This window comes from Carassius auratus, chromosome 16 (assembly GCF_003368295.1).
Source record: "Carassius auratus strain Wakin chromosome 16, ASM336829v1, whole genome shotgun sequence".
NCBI classification, from domain to species: Eukaryota; Metazoa; Chordata; class Actinopteri; order Cypriniformes; family Cyprinidae; genus Carassius; species Carassius auratus.
This window is the reverse complement of record NC_039258.1, coordinates 4658294-4672491: the sequence shown is the minus strand read 5'-3', so window position 1 is coordinate 4672491 and position 14198 is coordinate 4658294. Positions and strand designations below refer to the sequence as shown.

The 14198-nt window shown below is 34.4% G+C and overlaps 1 protein-coding gene across 5 annotated transcripts in view; it reads left to right on the top strand.

Moving 5' to 3' along the window:
* Window positions 1-14198, top strand: part of rims2a (regulating synaptic membrane exocytosis 2a) — a 145060-nt gene that overhangs the window by 79427 nt on the left and 51435 nt on the right. For 2 of the 5 annotated variants that reach the window (XM_026283480.1, XM_026283478.1), the window contains 8 exons: window positions 322-369; window positions 1830-1960; window positions 2823-2994; window positions 3357-3510; window positions 6765-6833; window positions 9351-9486; window positions 10105-10170; window positions 13800-13991. In XM_026283480.1, the coding sequence (XP_026139265.1) occupies window positions 322-369; window positions 1830-1960; window positions 2823-2994; window positions 3357-3510; window positions 6765-6833; window positions 9351-9486; window positions 10105-10170; window positions 13800-13991 (968 nt within the window). Of the gene's footprint in view, window positions 1-321; window positions 370-1829; window positions 1961-2801; window positions 2995-3356; window positions 3511-6764; window positions 6834-9350; window positions 9487-10104; window positions 10171-13799; window positions 13992-14198 lie in introns of all 5 variants that reach the window. The other 3 variants (XM_026283482.1, XM_026283483.1, XM_026283481.1) reach the window with 2 other exon arrangements.

Sequence of the window (14198 nt, the reverse complement as noted above, 5' to 3'; positions counted from 1 at the left end):
AGACTCTAGAACCAAGTTAGAGGGTTGTGGTATGCACTTTGGGAAACTCTGCTCTAGACAATGCACAGGAAGTATTCAATTCTAAGAGTCTTGAGCATTGATCACTAATTTCCCAATATCTGAGCAAGAGATTGCATTCAAGTCAAAATACGAAAAATAAATCAAAATGTTCCAGTGCAGTATGTTCCATAGCCATTGTCTTTGGATTGAATCTCCTTTCGGCTTTCTTAGTGTTGCATTAACAACTGGTATTGACATTTCAGGTTTTAGTTTTATTGCATTTCTCTTCATTGTTGTTTTCCATTCACTTTACTTACCCAGAGCCAAAGCCTTAGTAGAAGAATTGAGCCTTTTAACCCTAGAGTTCAGGTAACCGTTGCTGTCTATAAATACACTTCTCTTATATTGCTTTAATTCATTTAATGCACAGTAGAAAAATGACTGCATTTCCAAAACAGTTTATTATCTCAGTTTGAGCATTCAAAGCCTTCTTTACCTGTTTATTTGGTGTTGCTGTTTTAAGCATATTTTATCTGAATGTAAGGCATAAATCATATGCATGCAATGAATTAGCACAAAAATATTTTAAGAGACACCCGAGTGTTGGCAGATGTGGAGTAATGACTCTAACTCTGAGACGTTCACCTGTGGTGTTTGCCTCGGCAGACGAGTACTGTGTCTCTTTAAATGTTTTAGTGATTGCTGAGTTTGTCAGGACATAAAATTCGATTATTTTTCAATGTAACATGAAACTGCATTGAATCCTGATACTCATCCATACCGTTTAGAAAGAAGTGATTCAGAGTACTTTCATTCCTTTGCTGACTGTTTCAAAAACTATTGTTTCTTTCACATGTAATTATACTAAATCGGTACTAACATTGCTGGTAGTTTCATGTTGCAGTTAAAAGGATATGTTAAAGGTACTGTAAGTAATTGTACGTATAAAATATCACTGCTAAGTGAAAAAATATATAATTTTTATACATAAAATATACAGTCTGTCAGAAATCTAGCAAATCAGAAAGTCTCTCTGCCTGTCAGTCATTTTGACATCAAGCTTGCTGACATGTTTTTGGAGACTGGAGTTTGATAAAGGGCTATTTCAGTTGCAATTTCACAGCACCTTTAACAATCCCTGTTTTACTTCTTTTTATTTGTTCTTCAGGGATGTATGAAATAAGCAAATTGTACCTACTTGTAACTGAGAAAACATGATGTGAATGATTTTAAGATTGTAGCAAAAAAATCAAAAAACAAATTGTTCATTGTTAATGTCAACATTATATCTATAGCTCTTCACATATCCAATGGTTTTCAGACCGTGTCCCTCAACAATACTGCAGATTTTCTATTTTGGGCAACATTATTTTCCCTAATGCACAGCAACCTCTGGTCCTGTTGGGGATTTTGTAATGGTACAGTTTGTTTGACCTAGCTCTCCTTGTAACACTTTGCCTTGTTTGCATTTTTACATAAAGTATGGAACGTCCTTCACTGCATGTGTTACTCTGCGGCCTGATACATTTGTAGGCAGTTATGTTCCTATTACTACAAGCAAGTATGGACTCCGGCTTAGAAGATCTAGCATTTTATCATGTTTGTGTTGTTTCTGTGTGTGTTTGACTTCTAAGTATTTTTCTGTCTTGTCCATACTTGTCTGAGAACCAAGCTTGGCCTGTCACGCATCTTAGCATGTGCAATTCTAGGAAACAATGCATATCAAACTATTTTCTTAATGTGTTTAAATGTAGCAGCAGATGATGTGAAGCTTGAGAACACAAGTCCCTCTTCATCTCATGCAGGCTGTGATCTTTGTCCCCCTGCAGGTCAAACTTTGGTATGACAAAGTCGGCCATCAGCTTATCGTCACCATACTGGGGGCAAAGGACCTGCCTTCAAGGGAAGACGGCCGACCACGCAATCCTTACGTGAAGATCTACTTCCTCCCTGACAGAAGGTGAGATTAGGGCAGTTATGCCAATAAGACTCTGTGCAAAAACAAAAAAACAAAAAAAACATTGTCTTTCCATCAAACAGTTCAATATGGCTGTGTTCAGAATGGCACACCTTAGTCACACTATTTTAGCTGTAATATGTATATTGTGCACAGTTTCTAAAATGTGCCATATACAAAATACATTGAAATATCAATGCAGTTGTAGTATTATTTGAATGTTATTACACGTTATTAATAATAATATTTTTAGCTTTTATTTGAATGAGTTTCATTTATATATATATATATAAAATCAGTTCTAGATTTTTGTTTGTTTGTAACTAACTATTTAGGTTTTATTTTGTAGGTTTAATTTATTTTTATTTCAGTTTTGGTGTTAGTTTGTATTTATTTCCAGTTAGTAACTTAATGCTTGAGCATCAATTGAATTTTTTTGTTGTTTTCCAAGGCAACATTTCTAATATATATATATATATATATATATATATATATATATATATATATATATATATATATATATATATATATTTATATATATAATTTATATTTTTTTTATTAACAATTATAACCCTGTGGGATGCTATGTCCCACAATGCAATGAAAAAACATTTTACTTTTTTTTTTTTTTACTCTCAATATGATTTGACTGCCAAGATAACATTTTAGAACAAAATCGGAGCAGTATGCAGCAAGCACTATACTTGTATTCCCTTCTGAGAGCAGTCTATAAGTAGATCTTACATGTCTCGCTTAACATTCCCATATTCCCATAGTATTCTTCAGCTTGTTGAGTTCAGTGTTTGTTCACGGGTTCTTCTATCATGATGGTAAATAAAAACAGTTTGAATAATTGTTTCTCCAGTGACAAAAGCAAAAGAAGAACAAAAACTGTAAAGAAATCACTAGAGCCCAAATGGAACCAGACCTTTATGTATTCCCCCGTCCACCGGCGGGAGTTCAGGGAACGCATGCTGGAGATCACGCTGTGGGACCAGGCCCGGGTGCGAGAGGAGGAGAGTGAGTTCTTGGGAGAGGTGAGGACAAAACGAATCATCAGTCAAGGTTATGCTTCTTCTACCAGTTGATCACTTTTTTATTTTTTATTTATATTTAGTGACATATAATTCTAAATTGATCTTGCTACAATAACATATCTAACTAGTGACAGTTTAGTTCACAAAATAGTATGCTTAAATAATTATAATAGTAATACTAATATTATTTTTATATACTCCAATGCATATTGTGTTATTGTTGTAGTTTACTGTTCAATAAATCATGCAGTCAAATTAAAAATCTTACATTTAGAGGTTCAGTGACATGCATTGAATATGTTTTCGGGATAAAGTGGATATGTCGTCATGCATTTAAATGTGAAGCAAATGTTTGTGTGTAGATCCTTATCGAGCTGGAAACAGCGCTGCTGGACGATGAGCCGCACTGGTATAAGCTACAAACACATGATGTCTCATCGGTACCCCTGCCCAAGAGCTCCCCCTGCCTTCAGAGACGAGCGCTGCATGGAGACAGTCCCACACGCAGACTGCAGAGTATGTCTCTCTCTGTCTCCCTCTAACTCTCTGTTTTGGGTGAACGATTCCCTTACAGATTAAATTTTTTTGTCTAGTTTTCTTAAAGATGCATGTGATTAGTTTTGCGATTCTTCCTTGTCAGAACTTGTATGACAGCATTTACGCAAAGATGTTAAAAAAGCATCTATGATTTGAACTTCAGTAGCCAAAACAGAGGACATTTTCAGAATGAGTAAACACATGAAAACAGCTTATGTTTCGTGCTTTCATAGAGTACTACATGTTTCAGGCCCAAGACCACACACATTCAGTCATCTGAGCTCAAATCTGAAACACTAAAACTGTTGGTTTAAGCAATTGTGTCCTGCATTCATTGTTTTCTATCTTGACCTGGTTATTTCTGCAGCCAAAGGCCCGTTTGTGTACAGCTCAGGTAATGACCGCTGCATGCTCAGGCTGATCCTCTGGGTTTCACCGTGTGTTTTTATACTGGATCCACCCTGCTGTCCCTCTCACTCCCGTTAAACACCGAAACAAACACTGACCAAAGTGGACCATGTCCTCACAGCCACTTTTTCCCACAGTGCCCTCTGAGTCTCCCCAGTGCTGCTGTTTTTCCCTCTTTGTTGCAGATCAGTCCGACCTCTTCATATGCAATGTAGTGAACACAGGCTTCTGTTTACTGTTATCATTACTTGTAGAAGGGCTGGCTGGTATGAGGAAAATTCATATACAACATTATTTATTTTACATTATGTTAATGGTCACAATAGAATTATTTTGCATAGAAATTAAAAAATTAAAAAATGTCTATAAACTACAGTTCAAAAGCTTGTGCTCGGTGAGATTTATTTTTATTTTTTAATGTCTTGGAAAGAAGTCTCTTACACTCACAAAGGCTACATTTATTTAATGAAACATTTAGTAAAAAATCTATTTCTATTTGAGTATATTTTGAAATATAATTTTTTCTTCAGTGTCACATGATCCCTCAGAAATCATTCTAACATGCTGATTTACTGCTGAAGAAATATTTCTTATTGTAAGAAAATTCTTATTATATTGAAATAAGTTTTATTCATTTTTTTTTTTTTTTTTTTTTAATGGAAACCATTATACTTTTTTCAAGATTCCATGAAAAATATAAATAGGAAAGAATTAAGTTTTTTCTGTCAATTTTGATCAATTTAATTTAACCCTCACTGACTTCTGACTTTTGAACAAAAGAGTTAATTAATTTATCATGTGTTAATTTTTATTTATTTTTTTATTATATATTGGAAGTTGATGGCCGCAAACCAAAAATGTATCATTATTCATTACAAATTAAAATGTGCTATTTAGTTCTCATAATTGCAACTTTATTTCTCTTAACTTAATTTATATTTATACATCAGAAATACAAAATGATATCTCACAATGTGACTATTTCCTTTTTTTTTACTTTATCTTATAAATGCATAAATACACATGCACATTAGACAGTGAAAACATTTTTTTGTGCAAATATATATTCTGATGCATAAATGGTTAGAGAAAACACTACACTTTTCTGTCATTCTCTGGCAAGCCAGTCCTAATTGGTAGTTTTCTCTCCCTTTGTAGTTACTAATCCTGCATAGCTGTGATAAATAATATAATATCTAATATCCCGCCTTTGTGTGCATTTCCTTTGAATTAGTTTAGTTTAGTTTCTTCTCTTTTAAGAGTGAGTTTTCTTGGTTTTTGGTTGCTGTGTGGGTTTTGTACTTGCAGCACCTGTTTTTCAGCATCCAAAGAGACAGAAGCAAAGGAAAAGCCTCACAAATCATGTTCACTCCAGTAATTTTCTCTTCACTGACAGCAGTTAGCTAATCGTTTTGAAAAGTGTCACTAAAGAGCCATCTTTTTTAATATGTTCCGACATAATTAGGATATTATGAAGACATCCCTTACAGAGATTTAACAGGAACTGGTTCAACTGGATGATGGGTGGTTATTAAAAATGCAGATTTTGCACTTACTTTAAGCTTCTGACATTGATGCATTGCACACCATAAGAAAAGTCTTGTGTGTAACCCTAACAAATCAGTAAGACAGGTCGCAAGAAAACCTCAAGTGATCCTTTCTGAGTTTGTGAATCTCTTTTGACACTTCGGTGTACGTGTGTTTGATTTAGTGATTTAAAGAGACTGATTTATAGACCGGAGAGTTGAAGGAGAAAAGAGGACAGGCGAATGAAATGAGAGCAGGTTTATTGCTGGCTTGTCAAGGGTCTGTTTGGTGGGCGAGCGCAGGCTGGGTGTCCGTTCTGGTTGTAGTTGTGTGAACGCCGCTCGGCAGATTAGCTTTCATTCTTGATCTGAACTGAGTGATGGAGCGGCCGCTTCAGAGTGTCAGACTCGGCAAACGTCAGCGTTTTGTTCCTCGTTCGGTTTGTTCCTCGTGACTGAAGCGAAGGGTGAAGAAGATCTATTTTCTCACGTAATACAAAGCTCAGTGTGCCTCGTTCTTGTTTTGTGGGTTTGGAAAAGAGAGAGATATCTGACTGACATGTTCGGTTATCTGGAAGTGGTCTGAAATAGACTTTTCCAGTGCAGAGAGCTTCTTTACCACTTTTTATGAACGTCACAGAGGAAGATGAATGAACAGCAGTGTTTGTCAGTTGTGGTTAAGCTGTTACGTTGCAGCTGTCTATGATTCAGGGCATCAGGAATATTATACCAGTGTTGTTCTAAAGACATCAAAAACTAAACTATTAAATCCAATTTTAATTAATTGAAACAATGCTGATGTAAATTAAAAATAAATAATATTAGGTGAAAAAACTAATAATAATTTCAAGTATACTGAAATTAAAAAAACAATTACGAAATATATATATATATATATTTTTTAATGAAAACAGAAAATATAAAAAGAGTAAAATATTTAGATTATGACAACTATAATGCCAACTAATGTCAACTATAAATATAATTTTTCTTTCATTCATTGTATTTCATCCATTTCTTAAAAAGAGCTGGTAAACATAGTTGTGTTTAGTTAAATAATAATTACAAAAACGTTTAAGTAGAAATATTAACCAATACTTGGTTACAAAAAATGTATTATTTTATTTATTGATTGTTTGGTTTGTCTATTTGTGTAGGCCGTAGATAGAAAGCTCATGAGATGTTGAATCAAAGTTATTAGATAAATAGGTTTATAGTGCAAAACTGATCAAATGCTGCATCAGATGATCCGGTGTGGCTACAGAGCGCTCTAACACCTGTCTCTCTGTGTGTCTGTAGGGTCTCAGAGGATCAGCGACAGTGAGTTCTCAGACTATGACTGTGAGGATGGTGTTGGCGTCGTGTCAGGTAAGATGTTAGCAGGAACATGGTGAAAGTGCCACCGTCTGACAGAGGTGATGAAGACGTTAACTGCTAAATGAGTTTAAAATAAGCCACTATTTGCCTATGAAAACAAACATCTCAGAAACATGTTTATTTCCAAATGATGATGACTGGAAGTATGCAATGTGATGGGGTAATGTAAAAAAAAAAATAAAAAAAAAATAAATATATAGATAGATAGATAGATAGATAGATAGATAGATAGATAGATAGACCTTCACACAGAGAACACGCGATCATGCAGATCACATGCACACTTCACAAGATCTCATATCTGGATTCGACTAAATTACTAAAACTATAACTTAAACGGAAGTTTGACAAAAAAATAAACAAAGCACACAAATTACAAAAAATGAATATATATATATATATATATATATATATATATATATATATATATATATATATATATATATATATATATATATATTTTAAGTAGTCTGTATATATATATATATATATATATATATATATATATATATATATAAAAGAAATGTTAACATTTTTGTATTAATAAATACTACTATAGTATATAAATAATACTAAAATAAGATTACATATTATATACTTTCAAAAAAAAAAGATACTGCATACTCTGTACCGCACAATATATACTGTATACTTAAAAAAAAAGTTTTTGCCATTTATAAAAAAATATATAGTCCCATTGTGTCCAATTATCATCTCATTATCATGTCTTATTTGCATTTTTAATCCAATTTTGAAGTTACGTTGATTAAATCAAAATGTAAAACATCTTTCTCATAAATTCAATAATGTCCTGCTGTGCACAGTATGAAGTATGGTAGTATGCTATACGTAGATATCTCCACAACTTAGCCTAATACTGGTGCTAAAATGTTCATCTCAGATGGGAAGGGAAAGCCTAAACACACACACACACACATCCACACACCCTTTTTAAAATTCCAGGCGTGCTCTTTGTGATAGAGGGAAACCCCCCCCCTCCCCCTCTTTAGACTCTCTCTCTCTCATTCTCTCTCTCTCTCTCTCATTGATTTTGGCTCCGTCTCTGGGCCGGTTGTAAAGTGCTGATGCAGTGCTTTCCGCCGGGAGGAGATGATTAACATTCAGAGGAATTATAGATCGCTGCATTCCCTTCATGTGCTGTGCCGCTGTTGTTGTTTTGTGGCCTGTGTGTCTAGCAGCCGTTCATTTATTGCAGCATGCTGCACTGGTGCTGATGCAGTCTCTGCGCTGGAGCATGCCGAGGTCACATTCAGACACTACAGTATGTGTGTGACAGACCAAACCAATGTTACTTGTACTAAGTTAAATTACAAGGGGTACAGTACATTTTTTTTTATTAATTAATATTTTTATTCAGTAAATTGATCTAAAATGTTCTTTTGAACTTTGCATCTATCAAAAAGTCCTGAAAATGTGTCATGATTTACACAAAAATATATTAAGCAGAACAACTGTTTTCAACATTTTTTATAATAATTTCTGTTTCTTGAGTAGCAAATCAGCATATTGAAATGATTTCATGTAACACGGAAGACTGGAGTAATGATGCAGAAAATTTCTTCACATGAATAAGTTATATTAAAAAAAAAAAAAAAAATATATATATATATATATATATATATATATATATATATATATATATATATATAAACTGTTGTTTTGAATTGTAAAATACATTTATTGTACATTGATTAAATACATGCAGCCTTGATATGCATAATAGACTTAATTCAAATACATTTTTAATGGTAGTGTATCATTATGCTACCTTTCAAGATAACTAGTTATGGGTATATTTTAATAATAATTTTAGATTTTTATGATCATTTCCATCAGAGGTGTCCATTATGCATTAAAACACAAATATTATACTTAAATAAATAATATTATATAATTTAATACTGAGAAAATAGTTTAAAAATGGACTATTTTATCCGATGCTTGTGGTTGGTAGGTAAATATGTCATCATAAAGGCAGAAATTCCCTCCTTGAACTTCTCTTTGATACATTGTTCTACCTCTTTCGGCTTGTTTTAATGTGCGATACAGTCAGTTGAACATCAATCTTTTGTAATCATGCAAGGCACTGACCTTACCCTGGCCACACTGAATGCTGGGTAATGAAATGCCATCAGGTTGAGCGGGTTGACGGCTCTTGCATGAGGAAAAAGTCATTATTCTGGTTTTGGTTGTGAAAGCTGTTTTCTGATTTAATGGGAGTTAAGTTCATTCATGACTGGAACATATTGGCTTTAAAAAGCAATTTAAGAACCAGTTGTGGTGAAAAAACACATGGTGTTGAATAGATAATCTAGTTTGATTAAATATTTTTGCTTGCAGGACTTTATTAAAGCATGTTAAAATAAAGGGTTTAGTAAAGTAAAGGATTTAACAGTTTTGCATTAGTCGCTCAAAATGAAGTACACATGTAGTATAAATTATTAGTGCACAATTGTTGATTAATTCTTTCCCTTTGGTTCGTTACAGACTATAGAAACGGCAGGGACCTCCAGAGCTCCACCCTCTCTGTGCCTGAGCAGGTCTTATCATCCAATCACTGCTCTCGGTCAGCTGACATCAACCGAGCACGTTCACGGTCTCCCAGCATGCCCCCTTCTCAGAGGTAAGACAGATCTGAACCTTCTCTGTTCGTAAACATCTGAATCACAGTTAAGCAGTTTTGGTTTACCATTCACATTTAATTCCAATTATTTTTATTATTTTACTTTTTGTAGCAGTTTTCACCTTCTCCGGCCAATTTTGTTTGTTTATTGTTTAATATTATATATTTAAGTTTGTTTGTTTAGTAAAGAGTTTGTTTAGTTCCTAATAAACAATTAGGAGCTTTCTTTCTTTCTTTCTTTTTTTATTTCTATCTATCTATCTATCTATCTATCTATCTATCTATCTATCTATCTATCTATCTATCTATCTATCTATCTATCTATCTATCTATCTATCTGATTTATTTGATTGCTTGATTGTTTACCTTGGTTTTAATAAAGTGCAAGAAAATCCTGTTTTCTAGAGCCTCTTTATTGGGATTATCATAACACTCGTTTAAAATGATCTCTGTTCTTGATACAGCTAAAAGTGTGAGTGTTGTTGTCATTGAACAGTAACCACATTTCTTCCACGTGAAACATTTGGGTTCATCCCATCATCAACATCCTCTCTCTTCCCTCAAATCTCTTCATCTCTCTTTTGAAAATCCATATCTATTCTCTCCATCTGCCTGCAGTCATTTTCTCACCTTACCTCGAACCCGACACAGTCAGCCTCATGACAGTCAGCTGGAGGAACTCAGGTAGAGCCATTGCTGCCAACGTCTGTCCCCATTAACCTTCTGCTGAGAGCCTCCACTAACACTTCAGCGTTTCTCAAACCCTGACTTCCTCTGAACGAATCCAGGTTTTCAGTACAATACATTTATAAGCATGAAATGATAAGATGCAACCAGTTTGATACTATTTTGATGAAAACCTGAATTCATGAGGTTCTCTGACATTGAGAAACTTGAATCTGCACAACCTCATGTTGACTTAATGTCAATGTTGGTATAAATGCATAATACAAAATTTGGTGCACAAAATTATATATACAGTATTTAAGTTATAAATAAGTTTGATACTTGACATATTGTGGATGCAGCATCATGCAAAATCAAATATTTTTGTTTGCCAATGCCACTACAAAAATTCTGATTTTTTTTTTCACATATTTTTTCACTTGTGATTATTAATTTATTCCACAAATGATTTTCTTCACACGACATGCAATATAAAAATAGCACTCCTCACGGGTGACTCAATTTAATTTATTTAAATATTTTAAAGGATAATACTGTTATAATTACTATTTTTCTTTATTGAATGAGTTGTGTCTGTAATTAAAAATAAATTATTATAGCTTAAAGCACAAAAAAAGCATTTCAGAAATAATTTTATAAAAATGTGAAACATTATTATTATTATTATTATTATTATTATTATTATTATTAAATTAATGTAGTATTATTATTAGTAGTAGTCGTATTACTGCTGGATGTTAATCATGTAAATGACTTTATTTTAATAATTAATTTTCATTATTAAATGAATCTTAATTACAAATATTTAAAAACAATTTTCTAGACTCTTTTCATGTGTGAAAAAATAGCTTTGCGCACATCAAATCAACAGGTCACCGTGACTCATTACTGTCGACACAAGGTTGTCACTGGGATGACTGGAAAGCTAGGAAACACTTGCTGTAAAGATAAACAAACTTAATAAGCTGAAATAAGAGCACCCCTCTCTCCTAATGTACACAGTTCCTGCAAATGTATATATTTTCCAAAAAGAGTTGGAAAATATATTCACCATAGCTTCTGTCTTTGTAAGAATGGTGAGATACTGTATGCCTTTGACTCATTCTTAAAGCCTCATTTTCATTCTCTCATAAGGTCATCATAAAGAAACCGAGCACTTACTTTTACAGCCAGCTCAATGCTTTGGTTTAACAAAGTGAGAAATTATGGAAAAGGGAATTCATAAATACAGTACTTCACTACCTTGAGCTTATTAATGGAATCGTAGTTTCGCTTTGTGTGTGTGTAGTCTCTAACATGGTGTTAAGTGTGAAAAGTTGTTCAGCATGTGCCACTTTAATTATTTTATACTTTTGATAAAACACTATAACAAAGATATGTTGTGTGATCAAGGAATAGTTCACACCAAAATTAAGATTGTGAATTTCTTTTCTTTACATCACTTGCTCACCAATGAATGATCTTCAGTGAATGGGTGCCATCAGAATGAGAGTCCAAAACAGCTAATAAAAAAAACACAGTCCTTTAATTAACAGCCTGTGAAGCAAAAAGCTGTGTGTTTGTAAGAAGCAAATCCATCATTTGGACGTTTTTAATTTCAAAGAGTTGTCTAAAATACGAGTCCTCTGTTAGTAATATTGCTTTTCTCCAGTGAAAAAGTTTTCTCATCTGAAGCAGGAAAGAAATATGCACAGATCAATCAACGTTTACAAGTGAAAACAGTCTAAATTAGTTCATAAGAAATGACATAAAACAAACATTTCAGTGGATTTTGATGTGGAAGATCAGAGGATGGACTTCACTGGAAGAAGTATTATTATGGATTATGCATATTTTGTCCAGAAGTGACAGCTCAAAGTTAAAATGCCTTATTAACGATGGATTTGTTATAAAAATAGAAAGCTTTTAACTTCACAAGATATTAACTGTGGGACTGGAGTTGTGTGAATTACTGTGATGTTTTAATCAGCTGTTTGGACTCTCTTTCTGACGGCACCCATTCACTGCAGAGGATCTATTGTCGATCATGTGATACAATGTTACATTTCTCCAAATCTGGTCTGAAACAAACTTATCTACATCTTGGTTGGCCTGTGAATGGATTTTCATTGTTGTGTGAATTGTTCCTTTAAACCCTGATGGTGTGTGTACTGCACACTCTGAATGGTTTATGTGGTCAGTTCCAAATATCTGCATCTTTTTGGCATCTGTGGCAGTAGTGTGTGTTCCATCAGTCAGCAGGTGGTGGTCAGGTTACCGCGTCCTGCTAGGATGGCCCATCATAGAGGCGTACAGTGACATGGAGGGGTACCGTTGCTGCAGCATATTTGGGTCAGCCATTTATGGCCTGTCTAAAATGTCGACAGCCTTTTTGTTTCAAGATGAAGACATTATATGGGATGATATCCAACACCGAGAGCATCCCTGCTGCCCTGTGATGAGCTGGGCCAATTTCATTACCAAAAAAAATAAAAACACGTCTTTAGCACAGTCCTCATCTTAGCACATGTTTTTGCTTATTGAATATGTTTTAAATTAAGATTTTTTTTCTTAACCTGTTTGTAAATACAGTAGTCGACATTTGAAATGGATCAAAAAAGTTAGTTACCCTAAAACAAATATGGGAATATATATATTTATATATTTTATAGCCTTTTTTACAGGGTCACTTTATTTATCTCAATGTATTATTAATAAATCAGTGTTTTGATGCTGGACAACTTTTCAGACACTACACATCTTTTTGTGTCATCTTGTGTAGTATGTTATACTGTGCCAAATGTTTTAAGCAGTGTTGGTTTCCCATTCATTTACTCCATAGGGATTTAAAACAAACAAACAAACAATAACATAATTTAGTGATAAGGAGGACTGTCATGAAAGCAAGGGTTCTGCAGGTCTTTATGTTCCCTAAAAATCCTTATTTTTTCCTTCCAAAAATGAAGGCAGACTTCTCATCTTATGTCATTTTGCTTCTTAAGTAAATTCCACTTGATTTAAGAATCTTCAAACATTTGCACTGGAAACAAGACAAGAATACAGATGAAGAACGTATTTGGAAATCTGTGCTCTGCATTTCATTATTGACATTTGTGCTGCATTCGATTTCTTCCTTAAATGTTCTTTACTTGGCCTTAAAACATCTTAAAACGTCTTTACCTTCATAAAACCTGCAGAAATCCTGTGAAATATTGAACATTATCTGTAAAAATTCTCGGAGTAAAATGAATGGGATTTTACCTTCTGCAAAAATGCGGGAATAAACTCAGACTGATCTTTCCTTCCTCAGTTTTTAATAATTCATTCATTTCTTTAATCTCTTTCTTGTATATTTTTATGCTTCCATGATCTGAGTGCTATAAAATGTGTGATTTTGTATTTCTGAACTTAATTATGCTTTTCTAATGTATCTTTCAGTCTTATTAAATCATGTAGCATGTCACTCTACAGAACCATCGGGTTAGACTCATATATTGGTTGCTTCCAAGTGCCAAAGACGACACAACTTTACCATGAGCTGTTAGAGTCTCTCAGTGCTTTCCCAGAATGCCATGCGGTGTTCTGAGACTCAACCGACCTCTCCTACACTAAACATCGCCCTGTTTCCCCCAATCACGTTTCTCCAGGAATTACGGCGCGCCAGACAGGCACGAGTACCACCACAGGTCCCGTTCTGCAGACCAGCGGTCCGCACTGGAGCGGCCCATGTACAGTCGCTCACGCTCCACGGAGCGGCCGCCCGACGGCCCCCACATGAGGTCATCAATGCCCTCCCTGCCGTCAGGACACTCCGCTCCACCCTCCCCTGCCTTATCGAGGTGACCCAGATCAAAGCAGATGCTCACCCCGCAAACCAGACCTGACTAATCAAACAAAACATCCTCCATGTGCTAACAAAGACTCCCTGCATCCATCCAACCAACCGACCCTTTGATTTGATTTATTTGTTGTCCTCTCTGCAGCAGTGCTGTTGAATCTGCTCCATCTCATCTCTGTAGATGCACCAGATACTCTTCATTTCTTTT